Raw genomic sequence first — 16,652 nt, 5'->3', positions numbered from 1 at the left:
TTATGTCATGTATGACTAATCAATTTTAACTTCTACCATGAGCTAGTCAACTAACTAGAACTCCTTTTAACCCCACTCACCACTCACCAATTACCACTCATCACTCACTCCATTTCACTTCCAATTCTCTTTCTAATTCTCTCTCAACACACACACACTATTATGAACGTATTTTTCCAGTAGTTAATCATCATCTTCATCAAAAATCGCTTCAAGAATCAAGCTATAATCATCATAGGAAGAACACTTCAAGAACACTTCAAAAATCCCTTCAAGTTTACTAATTTACTTCCAAGCTTTCTAATCCATTCCAAGTAATCATCTAAGATCAAGAAACCTTTGTTATATACAGTAGGTTATCTTTCTTATTCAAGGTAATATTCATATTCAAACTTTGATTCAATTTCTATAACTATAAACTATCTTAATTCGAGTAAAAATCTTACTTGAACTTGTTTTTGTGTCATGATCCTACTTCAAGAACTTTCAAGCCATCCAAGATCCTTTGAAGCTAGATCATTTCTTGTCACTTCCAGTAGGTTTACCTACTAAACTTGAGGTAGTAATTATGTTCATAACATCATTCGATTCATATATATAAAACTATCTTATTCGAAGGTTTAAACTCGTAATCACTAGAACATAGTTTAGTTAATTCTAAACTTGTTCGCAAACAAAAGTTAATTCTTCTAACTTGACTTTTAAAATTAACTAAACACATGTTCTATATCTATATGATATGCTAACTTAATGATTTAAAACCTGAAAACACGAAAAACACCGTAAAACCGGATTTACGCCGTCGTAGTAACACCGCGGGCTGTTTTGGGTTAGTTAATCAAAAACTATGATAAACTTTGATTTAAAAGTTGTTATTCTGAGAAAATGATTTTTATTATGAACATGAAACTATATCCAAAAATTATGGTTAAACTCAAAGTGGAAGTATGTTTTCTAAAATGGTCATCTAGACGTCGTTCTTTCGACTGAAATGACTACCTTTACAAAAACGACTTGTAACTTATTTTTCCGACTATAAACCTATACTTTTTCTGTTTAGATTCATAAAATAGAGTTCAATATGAAACCATAGCAATTTGATTCACTCAAAACGGATTTAAAATGAAGAAGTTATGGGTAAAACAAGATTGGATAATTTTTCTCATTTTAGCTACGTGAAAATTGGTAACAAATATATTCCAACCATAACTTAATCAACTTGTATTGTATATTATGTAATCTTGAGATACCATAGACACGTATACAATGTTTTGACCTATCATGTCGACACATCTATATATATTTCGGAACAACCATAGACACTCTATATGTGAATGTTGGAGTTAGCTATACAGGGTTGAGGTTGATTCCAAAATATGTATAGTTTGAGTTGTGATCAATACTGAGATACGTATACACTGGGTCGTGGATTGATTCAAGATAATATTTATCGATTTATTTATGTATATCTAACTGTGGACAACTAGTTGTAGGTTACTAACGAGGACAGCTGACTTAATAAACTTAAAACATCAAAATATATTAAAAGTGTTGTAAATATATTTTGAACATACTTTGATATATATGTATATATTGTTATAGGTTCGTGAATCAACCAGTGGCCAAGTCTTACTTCCCGGCGAAGTAAAAAATCTGTGAAAGTGAGTTATAGTCCCACTTTTAAAATCTAATATTTTTGGGATGAGAATACATGCAGGTTTTATAAATGATTTACAAAATAGACACAAGTACGTGAAACTACATTCTATGGTTGAATTATTGAAATCGAATATGCTATTAAGTCTGGTAATCTAAGAATTAGGGAACAGACACCCTAATTGACGCGAATCCTAAAGATAGATCTATTGGGCCTAACAAACCCCATCCAAAGTACCGGATGCTTTAGTACTTCGAAATTTATATCATATCCGAAGGGTGTCCCGGAATGATGGGGATATTCTTATATATATGCATCTTGTTAATGTCGGTTGCCAGGTGTTCACCGTATGAATGATTTTTATCTCTATGTATGGGATGTGTATTGAAATATGAAATCTTGTGGTCTATTGTTACGATTTGATATATATAGGTTAAACCTATAACTCACCAACATTTTTGTTGACGTTTTAAGCATGTTTATTCTCAGGTGATTATTAAGAGCTTCCGCTGTCGCATACTTAAATAAAGACGAGATTTGGAGTCCATTTCAGTTGGTATCCGAGCGTTGGTCTTAGAGAACCAGAATTTTGCATTAGTGTGTCTTATCTAGTTTGTTATGATGCATTAGTGAGTCTGGACTTCGACCGTGTTTACTTGAAAAATGATTGCTTAACAAATTTTGTTGGAAACTATATATTTTTAACATGTGAATATTATGTGATATATTAATCTCTTAACGCGTTTGATATTATGTGATAGATGTCTACCTCTAGAACAAGTCCCATTGACTCACCTAATAATAATGAAGAGTCAAATGTAAATTGGAATGATTCGTGGACTGATTCACAAGTTCCCGAAGAGGAACCGGAAGAAGAGTCGGAACCGGAAGAAGAATCGGAACCGGAAGAAGAATCGGAACCGGATGAAGAAATAGAACCGGTGGGGGAAATAATAAAACGGTTAAGTAAAAGAAAATCCTCAACCAACCGACCAAGGTTAATTATGGTCAATGGTGTTTTCGCCAAGGAAGCAAAATATTGGGAGGATTACCAATTCTCCGATGAATCGGATTCCGACGAGAATTCCGATGATGTTATAGAAATTACCCCAACTGAATTTAAAAAGGCAAAAGAAAATATTAAGGGAAAGGGCATAAAAATAGAGAAATCTAATTCCAACCCCGATGAACTTTATATGTATCGTCAACCCCCGAAGTCCTTAAGTTGTAACAATGACCCGGGAACCTCTAAACCACCTGGTTTTTCTAAACCAATGTGGATAACGACGGCTCGTATTAGGGGAACATCATATATCCCTAGAAACTTGGCAAAACGAACCAAAACCGAAGAAGAAGAAACAAGCGAGTCGGAATAAGATAGTTGTATTCGTGTGGTGTAATATAAGTAATATAGTGTGCTTGTGCTTTATGATATATGTAAAAATTGCTTGTATTAATAAGTATTTTTTTTATGAATCTAACTCTTGTCTATTTTACAGTATAAAAACACAAAATGGATAGACAACCCAATATTTTAAGAGACCTACCCGGAGACATGATTGATGAAATCTTGTCTAGAGTCGGTCAGAATTCTTCGGCACAACTATTTAAGGCGAGATCAGTTTGTAAGACATTCGAAGAACGTTCCAAGAATGCCTTGGTTTATAAAAGGCTTTCGTTCGAAAGATGGGGGATATCACATTGGGAAATCCATAAGTTACGATGTGTTTACTTTGACGCATATATTGCGGGGAACCCAAATGCTATTTTACGCAATGGGTTAAGAAATTATTTTGACTCAATATATCCGAATATTGGACTTCGTGATTTAGAAAAAGCGGCTAACATGCAACATAAAGAAGCATGTTATGCTTACGGATTAGTAATGTTCGCTTCTCACCAAAGTGAGAACAAGAACATCGGGCTACAACTATTAAACAAAACGTTCCCACAAGTGACGGAGTCAGTAATTGGGGTAAGAAATGAGGTTTTTAGATTGTTACGGGACTGTTGGACATTACGTAACCCTCGTCCCTTTGACGACGTTACAACACGCTGTCTTATCAACGGCCATAACGGTTATGTTCCACAAGACCAAGGATGGGAAGTAATCCTAGTAAAACCAGAATGCATGACTTGTTTCTGGACGTATGAATTACGTGTCTTTATTGCCTTTGCTGAACGACTTGTGTACTAGCTAGAATTATCTTCACAACCATCTTGTATCAAATTTATTGTGTGCTATATTTCATGCTATATGTAAAATAAGCGGTATTGTAAGTTTGTAAAATATTGTGTAAAAGTTTGAACGCAAAATATTATTATAATCAGTTTTTCATATAGAATTGTAGTAGTTGAATTGTATATTAGCTACTAAGTATGAACTTAACGGGTAGGTACTACCCGAATTTAAACTTATAAAACGCTAATATGAAGAAAAAGCTTTTATAAATGAGTTCATATTATGCTACGAAATACTATTAACTACTCTTAATATTCTGTATGATTAACTTATTCCATTTGACTATTTTGAAGGAAATGGCACCGACTACTCGACACACCGTGAATATGAATGAAGAGGAATTCCGTACTTTTCTAGCTTCAAACATAGCCGCAGTACAGGCTGTGCTACATACCAACAATAACCTTGGATCTAGCAGTACAGGAAATTGTGTAGGATGCACCTACAAAGAATTCACTGCCTGCAAACCTTTGGAATTTGATGGAACCGAAGGACCGATCGGATTGAAACGGTGGACCGAGAAGGTCGAATCGGTGTTTGCCATAAGTAAGTGTACTGAAGAGGACAAAGTGAAGTACGCTACGCATACCTTCACAGGTTCTGCGTTAACATGGTGGAATACCTATCTAGAGCAAGTGGGACAAGACGATGCGTACGCACTACCGTGGTCAGTATTCAAGCACTTGATGAACGAGAAGTACCGTCCCAGAACCGAGGTCAATAAGCTCAAGACAGAACTTAGAGGGTTACGAACCCAAGGATTTGATATTACCACATACGAAAGACGATTCACAGAATTGTGCATATTGTGTCCGGGAGCATTCGAAGATGAGGAAGAGAAGATCGACGCGTTTGTGAAAGGATTACCGGAAAGAATCCAAGAAGATATAAGTTCACACGAGCCCGCCTCCATACAACAGGCATGTAGAATGGCTCACAAACTAGTGAACCAGATTGAAGAAAGAATTAAAGAACAGACTGCTGAAGAGGCCAGTGTGAAGCAAGTCAAAAGAAAGTGGGAGGAAAACAGTGATAAGAATCACCAATACAACAACAACAGCAATTACAACAATAATCGCAACAATTATCCCAACAATCGCAACATCAATCGCAACTACAACAAACGGCCCAACAACAACAACAACAACAACAACAACAACAACAACAACAACAACAACAACAACAACAACAACAACAACAACAACAACAACAACAACAACAACAACAACAGCAACTACAACAATCATCCTAACAACAATAATAACCGCAACAAAAACAACAATCAGAAGCAGCTATGCCAAAGGTGTGAAAAGTATCACTCGGGGTTCTGCACCAAATTTTGCAACAAGTGTAAAAGAAATGGTCATAGCGCTACGAAGTGTGAGGTCTACGGACCAGGGGTTAATAGAACGAAAGGAACAAATGGTGTCGGAACGAGTAATGGCGGAGGAAGTAGTGTCGGAGCAAGTTATGCCAATGTAGTTTGTTATAAATGTGGAAAACCGGGCCACATCATTAGCAATTGCCCGAACCAGGAGAACACGAATGGACAAGGCCGCGGAAGAGTTTTCAATATTAATGCGGCAGAGGCACAGGAAGACCCGGAGCTTGTTACGGGTACGTTTCTTATTGACAATAAATCTGCTTACGTTTTATTTGATTCGGGTGCGGATAGAAGCTATATGAGTAGAGATTTTTGTGCTAAATTAAGTTGTCCATTGACGCCTTTGGATAGTAAATTTTTACTCGAATTAGCAAATGGTAAATTAATTTCAGCAGATAATATATGTCGGAATCGAGAAATTAAACTGGTTAGCGAAACATTTAAGATTGATTTGATACCTGTAGAGTTAGGGAGTTTTGATGTGATAATCGGTATGGACTGGTTGAAAGAAGTGAAAGCAGAGATCGTTTGTTACAAAAATGCAATTCGCATTATACGAGAAAAAGGAAAACCCTTAATGGTGTACGGAGAAAAGGGCAACACGAAGCTACATCTTATTAGTAATTTGAAGGCACAAAAACTAATAAGAAAAGGTTGCTATGCTGTTCTAGCACACGTCGAAAAAGTACAAACTGAAGAAAAGAGCATCAATGATGTTCCCATTGCAAAAGAATTTCCCGATGTATTTCCGAAAGAATTACCGGGATTACCCCCACATCGATCCGTTGAATTTCAAATAGATCTTATACCAGGAGCTGCACCAATAGCTCGTGCTCCTTACAAACTCGCACCCAGCGAGATGAAAGAACTGCAAAGCCAATTAAAAGAACTTTTAGAGCGTGGTTTCATTCGACCAAGCACATCACCGTGGGGAGCTCCTGTTTTGTTTGTCAAGAAGAAAGATGGTACATTCAGGTTGTGTATCGACTACCGAGAGTTGAACAAACTTACCATCAAGAACCGCTACCCACTACCGAGAATCGACGACTTATTTGATCAACTACAAGGCTCGTCTGTTTATTCAAAGATTGACTTACGTTCTGTTATCATCAAATGCGGGTAAAAGAAGATGATATTCCAAAGACTGCTTTCAGAACACGTTACGGTCATTACGAGTTTATGGTCATGCCGTTTGGTTTAACTAATGCACCAGCTGTGTTCATGGACCTTATGAACCGAGTGTGTGGACCATACCTTGACAAGTTTGTCATTGTTTTCATTGATGACATACTTATTTACTCAAAGAATGACCAAGAACACGGTGAACATTTGAGAAAGGTGTTAGAAGTATTGAGGAAGGAAGAATTGTACGCTAAGTTTTCAAAGTGTGCATTTTGGTTGGAAGAAGTTCAATTCCTCGGTCACATAGTGAACAAAGAAGGTATTAAGGTGGATCCGGCAAAGATAGAAACTGTTGAAAAGTGGGAAACCCCGAAAACTCCGAAACACATACGCCAGTTTTTAGGACTAGCTGGTTACTACAGAAGGTTCATCCAAGACTTTTCCAGAATAGCAAAACCCTTGACTGCATTAACGCATAAAGGGAAGAAATTTGAATGGAATGATGAACAAGAGAAAGCGTTTCAGTTATTGAAGAAAAAGCTAACTACGGCACCTATATTGTCATTGCCTGAAGGGAATGATAATTTTGTGATTTATTGTGATGCATCAAAGCAAGGTCTCGGTTGTGTATTAATGCAACGAATGAAGGTGATTGCTTATGCGTCTAGACAATTGAAGATTCACGAACAAAATTATACGACACATGATTTGGAATTAGGCGCGGTTGTTTTTGCATTAAAGACTTGGAGGCACTACTTATATGGGGTCAAAAGTATTATATATACCAACCACAAAAGTCTTCAACACATATTTAATCAGAAACAACTGGATATGAGGCAGCGTAGGTGGATTGAATTATTGAATGATTACGACTTTGAGATTCGTTACCACCCGGGGAAGGCAAATGTGGTAGCCGATGCCGTGAGCAGGAAGGACAGAGAACCCATTCGAGTAAAATCTATGAATATAATGATTCATAATAACATTACTACTCAAATAAAGGAGGCACAACAAGGAGTTTTAAAAGAGGGAGATTTAAAGGATGAAATACCCAAAGGATCGGAGAAGCATCTTAATATTCGGGAAGACGGAACCCGGTATAGGGCTGAAAGGATTTGGGTACCAAAATTTGGAGATATGAGAGAAATGTTACTTAGAGAAGCTCATAAAACCAGATACTCAATACATCCTGGAACGGGGAAGATGTACAAGGATCTCAAGAAACATTTTTGGTGGCCGGGTATGAAAGCCGATGTTGCTAAATACGTAGGAGAATGTTTGACGTGTTCTAAGGTCAAAGCTGAGCATCAGAAACCATCAGGTCTACTTCAACAACCCGAAATCCCGGAATGGAAATGGGAAAACATTACCATGGATTTCATCACTAAATTGCCAAGGACTGCAAGTGGTTTTGATACTATTTGGGTAATAGTTGATCGTCTCACCAAATCCGCACACTTCCTACCAATAAGAGAAGATGACAAGATGGAGAAGTTAGCACGACTGTATTTGAAGGAAGTCGTCTCCAGACATGGAAGACCAATCTCTATTATCTCTGATAGGGATGGCAGATTTATTTCAAGATTCTGGCAGACATTACAGCAAGCATTAGGAACTCGTCTAGACATGAATACTTCCTATCATCCACAAACTGATGGGCAGAGCTAAAGGACGATACAAACGCTTGAAGACATGCTACGAGCATGTGTTATTGATTTCGGAAACAGTTGGGATCGACATCTACCGTTAGCAGAATTTTCCTACAACAACAGCTACCATTCAAGCATTGAGATGGCGCCGTTTGAAGCACTTTATGGTAGAAAGTGCAGGTCTCCGATTTGTTGGAGTGAAGTGGGGGATAGACAGATTACGGGTCCGGAGATTATACAAGAAACTACCAAGAAGATCATCCAAATTCAACAACGGTTGAAAACCGCCCAAAGTCGACAAAAGAGCTACGCTGACATTAAAAGAAAAGATATAGAATTTGAAATTGGAGAGATGGTCATGCTTAAAGTTGCACCTTGGAAAGGCGTTGTTCGATTTGGTAAACGAGGGAAATTAAATCCAAGGTATATTGGACCATTCAAGATTATTGATCGTGTCGGACCAGTAGCTTACCGACTCGAGTTACCTCAACAACTCGCGGCTGTACATAACACTTTCCACGTCTCGAATTTGAAGAAATGTTTTGCTAAAGAAGATCTCACTATTCCGTTAGATGAAATCCAAATCAACGAAAAACTTCAATTCATCGAAGAACCCGTCGAAATAATGGATCGTGAGGTTAAAAGACTTAAGCAAAACAAGATACCAATTGTTAAGGTTCGATGGAATGCTCGTAGAGGACCCGAGTTCACCTGAGAGCGTGAATATCAGATGAAAAAGAAATACCCGCATCTATTTCCAGAAGATTCGTCAACACCTTCAACAGCTTAAAATTTCGGGACGAAATTTATTTAACGGGTAGGTACTGTAGTGACCCAAACTTTTCCATGTTTATATATATTAATTGAGATTGATATTTACATGATTAAATGTTTCCAACATGTTAAGCAATCAAACTTGTTAAGACTTGATTAATTGAAATATGTTTCATATAGACAATTGACCACCCAAGTTGACCGGCGATTCACGAACGTTAAAACTTGTAAAAACGACATGACGATATATATATGGATATACATATGGTTAACATGAGATTATGATAAGTAAGTATCTCCATAAGTATATTAACAATAAGTTATATACATATAAACAAGACTACTAACTTAAGGATTTCGAAACGAGACATATATGTAACGATTATCGTTGTAACGACATTTAAATGTATATATATCATATTAAGATATATTAATATATCATAATATCATGATAATATAATAATTTAACATCTCATTAGATATAATAAACAATGGGTTAACAACATTAATTGAGATCGTTAACTTAAAGGTTTCAAAACAACACTTACATGTAACGACTAACGATGACTTAACGACTCAGTTAAAATGTATATACATGTAGTGTATTTAGATGTATTAAAATACTTTTGGAAGACTTCAAGACATATATCAAAACACTCATACTTAACGAAAATGGTTACAGTTACTTTCCCATTCTTTTCTTTCATCAAGAATTCTAGTCGTATTCTTACCCGTATTATACACAGCTTCAAAACGTACTTACTATGGGTATATACCAATAGGAACTAGCATGGGATTCCACTCTTGATTATGTCATGTATGACTAATCAATTTTAACTTCTACCATGAGCTAGTCAACTAACTAGAACTCCTTTTAACCCCACTCACCACTCACCAATTACCACTCATCATTCACTCCATTTCACTTCCAATTCTCTTTCTAATTCTCTCTCAACACACACACACTATTATGAACGTATTTTTCCAGTAGTTAATCATCATCTTCATCAAAAATCACTTCAAGAATCAAGCTATAATCATCATAGGAAGAACACTTCAAGAACACTTCAAAAATCCCTTCAAGTTTACTAATTTACTTCCAAGCTTTCTAATCCATTCCAAGTAATCATATAAGATCAAGAAACCTTTGTTATATACAGTAGGTTATCTTTCTTATTCAAGGTAATATTCATATTCAAACTTTGATTCAATTTCTATAACTATAAACTATCTTAATTCGAGTAAAAATCTTACTTAAACTTGTTTTTGTGTCATGATCCTACTTCAAGAACTTTCAAGCCATCCAAGATCCTTTGAAGCTAGATCATTTCTTGTCACTTCCAGTAGGTTTACCTACTAAACTTGAGGTAGTAATGATGTTCATAACATCATTCGATTCATATATATAAAACTATCTTATTCGAAGGTTTAAACTCGTAATCACTAGAACATAGTTTAGTTAATTCTAAACTTGTTCGCAAAGAAAAGTTAATCCTTCTAACTTGACTTTTAAAATTAACTAAACACATGTTCTATATCTATATGATATGCTAACTTAATGATTTAAAACCTGGAAACACGAAAAACACCGTAAAACCGGATTTACGCCGTCGTAGTAACACCGCGGGCTGTTTTGGGTTAGTTAATTAAAAACTATGATAAACTTTGATTTAAAAGTTGTTATTCTGAGAAAATGATTTTTATTATGAACATGAAACTATATCCAAAAATTATGGTTAAACTCAAAGTGGAAGTATGTTTTCTAAAATGGTCATCTAGACGTCGTTCTTTCGACTGAAATGACTACCTTTACAAAAACGACTTGTAACTTATTTTTCCGACTATAAACCTATACTTTTTCTGTTTAGATTCATAAAATAGAGTTCAATATGAAACCATAGCAATTTGATTCACTCAAAACGGATTTAAAATGAAGAAGTTATGGGTAAAACAAGATTGGATAATTTTTCTCATTTTAGCTACGTGAAAATTGGTAACAAATATATTCCAACCATAACTTAATCAACTTGTATTGTATATTATGTAATCTTGAGATACCATAGACACGTATACAATGTTTCGACCTATCATGTCGACACATCTATATATATTTCGGAACAACCATAGACACTCTATATGTGAATGTTGGAGTTAGCTATACAGGGTTGAGGTTGATTCCAAAATATGTATAGTTTGAGTTGTGATCAATACTGAGATACGTATACACTGGGTCGTGGATTGATTCAAGATAATATTTATCGATTTATTTCTGTATATCTAACTGTGGACAACTAGTTGTAGGTTACTAACGAGGACAGCTGACTTAATAAACTTAAAACATCAAAATATATTAAAAGTGTTGTAAATATATTTTGAACATACTTTGATATATATGTATATATTGTTATAGGTTCGTGAATCAACCAGTGGCCAAGTCTTACTTCCCGACGAAGTAAAAATCTGTGAAAGTGAGTTATAGTCCCACTTTTAAAATCTAATATTTTTGGGATGAGAATACATGCAGGTTTTATAAATGATTTACAAAATAGACACAAGTACGTGAAACTACATTCTATGGTTGAATTATCGAAATCGAATATGCCCCTTTTTATTAAGTCTGGTAATCTAAGAATTAGGGAACAGACACCCTAATTGACGCGAATCCTAAAGATAGATCTATTGGGCCTAACAAACCCCATCCAAAGTACCGGATGCTTTAGTACTTCGAAATTTATATCATATCCGAAGGGTGTCCCGGAATGATGGGGATATTCTTATATATATGCATCTTGTTAATGTCGGTTACCAGGTGTTCACCATATGAATGATTTTTATCTCTATGTATGGGATGTGTATTGAAATATGAAATCTTGTGGTCTATTGTTACGATTTGATATATATAGGTTAAACCTATAACTCACCAACATTTTTGTTGACGTTTTAAGCATGTTTATTCTCAGGTGATTATTAAGAGCTTCCGCTGTCGCATACTTAAATAAGGACTAGATTTGGAGTCCATGCTTGTATGATATTGTGTAAAAACTGCATTCAAGAAACTTATTTTGTTGTAACATATTTGTATTGTAAACCATTATGTAATGGTTGTGTGTAAACAGGCTATTTTAGATTATCATTATTTGATAATCTACGTAAAGCTTTTTAAACCTTTATTGATGAAATAAAGGTTATGGTTTGTTTTAAAATGAATGCAGTCTTTGAAAAACGTCTCATATAGAGGTCAAAACCTCGCAACGAAATCAATTAATATGGAACGTTTTTAATCAATAAGAACGGGACATTTCAGTAGGGCTCTTGGTGATCTCGAGGACTTATCTAACTTAAATTTTTGTGGTGTGCTTAATACCAGGTTAGATACATGCTCTTGGAAACTTGATGCATCCAGAATTTTCACCACAAAGTCTCTCGCTGCTCTGATTGACCTACACAAACTCGCACGACGACAACAACCTTTGTTATCGATTCACAACTTTGCAATCCTTGTATCTGGTGTGCGCGTCTTCAAAGGCTCCCGGCAAAGGTCGAACTTGATAAATGTGCTCTGGACCTAGACGCACATCGCTACAGTTTATGTGATGAGGAGCTAGAATCGGTCGAACACAATTTAATCAACTGCAAACTCTTGAAAACAATTTGGATTATGTTCTTTCTTTGATGGGGATTTAACTATACTACTTTCGGTAACATTGTGAAAGCTTTCTCATATCAAGATATAAAATCAGATGGGTAGGGCGAATTTGGCATGCATCGAAATGCGTTTGCGTGTATACCTTTGGAAAAGTCGTAACAATAAGATATTTCGTAAAGCAAACTGGGATGATTCAAATATCCTCAACGACATACAAATCAAAAGTTTTCAATGGATCTATAAGAGATGCAAAAAGGCAAATCTTGTTTGGTCGTAATGGTTAATCAATCCAGGTCCTTTCGTCTTATCTCATAATCGTGTCGGCACTCTCTAATTGCGTATGGCTGTAAATGCTATCCTAATGCACAATATTATTAATCAGTTGCTCATTTGGGTATATATAGACTCGGGTTAAATGGGTTTGATTTGGGTTACTGTGGCCCTCTCTTGCCCTTCTTGTTTTTCAAGTCGATCCCTCTTGTCCATATGTCCGTTTGAGTTGTTAGTATAGATTATATGATTGTATAGATATGTGGTGGATATGTCTAGACTTGTAGTTCGTATATATTTATGTTATGTTAATAAAATTTTGTTGCTTTTCAAAGAAAAAAAAAATTGATTAGAAAGCTTATATCATACCCTTGAATGTATACATTTTCTTTTTTAACAGAAATTGCATACTCTCATTTGTCACCCACATACACGTTCGGGCGGAAACCCGAACTGCTAATCAGGGGACATCAAACCACAATCCAAATGGGCATGTGATCAAGCCTTTATCACCACTATTAGTGTTCAATTGGTTCAAAGAAATCATAGGCATCACTAAAGATCAAACACCCCATAACTCAAGGACATGAGATGAACTATTGGGCTATGCCAGCAAGTTTTTTTTTCTATAATAGTAAGATTTTTTTTTTTCTCTTTTTTACAAACTCCCCTTTTATTCTGAACCAAAACCAAACCTGTTTAATTGATTTAGTTTTTCATGTTCTTAATATTAAGTGACTAAAACGTCAAATCGTGGCGAAAAATACCAAATACCACCACCATATAGCCAGGCGATATCTTCACCTCTTATTTCATAAAATGTCAAATGTAACCAAACACAAACTCAGAAATGAGTAGCAGTTGTGAAGCCATCCCTACCAAGCAACCCTAATAGTTGTTTGAATACATAAACGACAGTACATCATAAGCATAATCGCATTACTTACGTACCAACCGTTCCTTCATTCTTGCAACTGCACTTCTAAGGGTCTCCTCATCTTTACAAAACGTAAACCTCACAAGGTTCTTCCCCTCACTCGGGTCTAAATAAAACACGCTAGTCGGAATCGCGACAACACCAACTTCCTTAATCAAATACTCACAAAACGAAACATCATCCGGAAGCCCAAAAAGTGCATGATCCACCACCACAAAGTAGGTCCCACTTGACGGGTAAACTGTAAACCCGACAGCCTTCAAACCCTCAACCAAAATGTCCTTTTTAGCCTTGTAATTTTTCCTTAACTCCTCGTAGTAAGAATCTGGGGCCCGTAAAGCCGCTACAGCTGCATGCTGCATTGGGGTTGAGGTAGCAAATGTTAAATACGAATGAGCTTGTTTAACTCCCCATATCAAGTGTTTAGGGGCAATGGCCCACCCGATTTTCCAACCCGTTAAAGAAAACGTTTTTCCTAACGAGTTCAAAGTAACGGTTCTCTCATACATCCCGGGAAGAGAAGCTACAGAAATATGATCCATTTCGAACGCTAATTTGTCATAAACTTCATCACTAAAGACTAAAACATCGTTCTCGATGCATAAGGATGCTATTTGATCAAGTTCTTCACGGGTAAACATCTTCCCAGTTGGGTTATGTGGCGTGTTCATTAAAATCGCACGCGTGTTCTTTGAGATTTTGGTTTTGAGTTCTTCAAGTGGGACCGCAAAATTTGGAGGACGAAGAGTAATAGATGTAACTTTTGCACCAGCCATTGATAAAGTGGCTTCGTACGAGTCATAAAAAGGGGCGAAAATAATTACTTCGTCACCGGGATTAATTAAACCTAAGATTGTGGCGGCAATAGCTTCTGTGCATCCAGATGTGACGGTTATTTCGGTTTCCGGGTCAACTGTAAGACCCGTGTCTTTATGGAAACGGGCTGCAATGGCTGAGTTGAGATCTGGTACCCCATACCCACGCGCGTATTGATTTTTTCCATCTTTAATGGCTTGAATGGCGGCTTCTTTCACAAAATCTGGCCCGTCGAAATTCGGGAAACCTTGACCAAGGTTTATTGCTCCGTGTTCTATAGCGAGTGAACTCATTTGTGTGAAGATTGTAGTTTTGAATTTCTCCAAGCGCTTTGCAACCTGGAATGATAAAATCAGTTTAGGGGTAAGACGGTCAATTTTTAATGTTTCTAATACTTGAATAAATAAATTCTGCCTTTGATTTTGGCAAGATGCATATCCACATATATATATAATCATCAAATAACAATATAAAAAATTAAAAACTAATGAAATCGCAATGTCCGGCACTCCAGCTTAGCACGACTAAACAAACACAAGGTGCTATCAAATACATATAAAACATACAATTGTTTCTACGTGTATCTAACTTAAGCCAAAAAATATATATTGTACTCATACGTATTACATTTCTGAAACCTGATATTGTGTGTATTTGACATCTTTAATGTCATCCGTTTTGATGATGTGGCACCTCATATGGTGACACTTTGACCAAAATACTGGTCGATACAGTAAGAAATTTTTCAGCATATATATTTTGGAATAAAAAAAAAATACATTTAACCCTAACAAAAATAGATTAAAAGCAATTAGCACAACCATTATCGAATTGTAAACGATGCCACAAATTCTTATCACATATCCCCAATTAGACCTAATAACTACACGATTCAATAAAAAACCCTAAATTAAGAACCTAGATACAAGCATCGTATAATCAATAGCAATAGCAATAGCTAATTGGTGATAAATTTGATAAGTTAATTAAAAGTAAACCTGTAACGGTTGAGCCATAACAGTAGCTGATGGTTGTTCGTGTGCAGTAGAAACAGTTGAAATTGAAGATGCCCTAAGTGTAGATACAGATAGATTATTATTAAAATTAAAAATAATTGAAGGAATGTAAGTATTAAAGCGTGAGGGTTTGTAAAGTGGTGTGGTTGTTATTCGAAGAGAATGCCTGATGCACGCTGAAATGAGCATTTTAATTTTAAGAAATTAATTATGTCCAGATGCGATGTATGTGGAATGTGAGGAGAGTGATAAAAGGCATGATTCTAACAAACTACTGTATGTAGATCTCACTCCTTGGTACAAACAAAACATTGGGCCTGTTTACTAACAGATTAATGGACTGAATGTTCTGAGGTTATTATTCGGTAATGGTAATCCCTTTCGTTGTTTACTTTGTAACTTAATTCTATACTAGCTGAATTTGCGGGGCTTTATGAATGTTTAATCAAGAGTAATGTTTATAATGAATGTATTAAATTGAAGTATTAGTGTTAGTTGTCACAAAAGATATATATATATATATATATATATATATATATATATATATATATATATATATATATATATATATATATATATATATATATATATATAAATATATAGGGCCAGGATCAATGGGGAAGTAACCAATCGGGGGGAAGTGGGGGAAGCAAAATTTTTTTTTTTTTCGTTTTTTTGGAATTTTTTTTCCGGCATCAAGATCACACGAAAATATGAACATTTAGAAGAGACACTTCGTGATGAATGTTATTATTTAGGCGGGAAAACGATCGACAAAAATAACATTCAAGATAATATTGTTCGTGAAGAATATGAACGTTTTTTTTTCATGTTTTGTGAAGTAAAATTTAGCCCGATTTAGAGTTTAGGGTTTAGGGTTTGGTGTTTTGGGTTTATGGACCGTTCGTGCTAAAAACTCAATCTAAATCCTAAATCTAAACCCTAAATCTAAACCCTAAACCCTAAATTTCTAAACCCTAATATCGAAACCCTATAAACCCTAATATCTAAACCCTAATATCTAAACCCCAATAGCTAAAACTTCAATATACGCTCGAAAAACACGATAATTGTTATATATTACTTCTTCGAGCGTTTTCCCGCCAAAATAAAAACATTTATCACAAAGTGTCTCTACT

At 35.6% G+C, this 16,652-nt stretch overlaps 1 protein-coding gene across 1 annotated transcript; it reads right to left on the bottom strand.

The window, feature by feature from the left end:
* Window positions 1-13,528: 13,528 nt before the first annotated feature.
* Window positions 13,529-15,744, bottom strand: LOC139866467 (uncharacterized). The gene is made up of 2 exons (XM_071854702.1): window positions 15,496-15,744; window positions 13,529-14,835 (listed from the first exon to the last, which is right to left on the bottom strand). Exons 1-2 carry the CDS (start codon window positions 15,700-15,702, stop codon window positions 13,684-13,686), a joined length of 1,359 nt encoding a protein of 452 aa, XP_071710803.1. The 5' UTR covers window positions 15,703-15,744; the 3' UTR covers window positions 13,529-13,683.
* Between the last annotated feature and the right edge of the window lie 908 nt (window positions 15,745-16,652).

Source organism: Rutidosis leptorrhynchoides, chromosome 9, assembly GCF_046630445.1.
Source record: "Rutidosis leptorrhynchoides isolate AG116_Rl617_1_P2 chromosome 9, CSIRO_AGI_Rlap_v1, whole genome shotgun sequence".
NCBI lineage: Eukaryota > Viridiplantae > Streptophyta > Magnoliopsida > Asterales > Asteraceae > Rutidosis > Rutidosis leptorrhynchoides.
The sequence above is the reverse complement of the archived record's forward strand: the minus strand, read 5'-3'. Positions and strand labels throughout refer to the sequence as shown.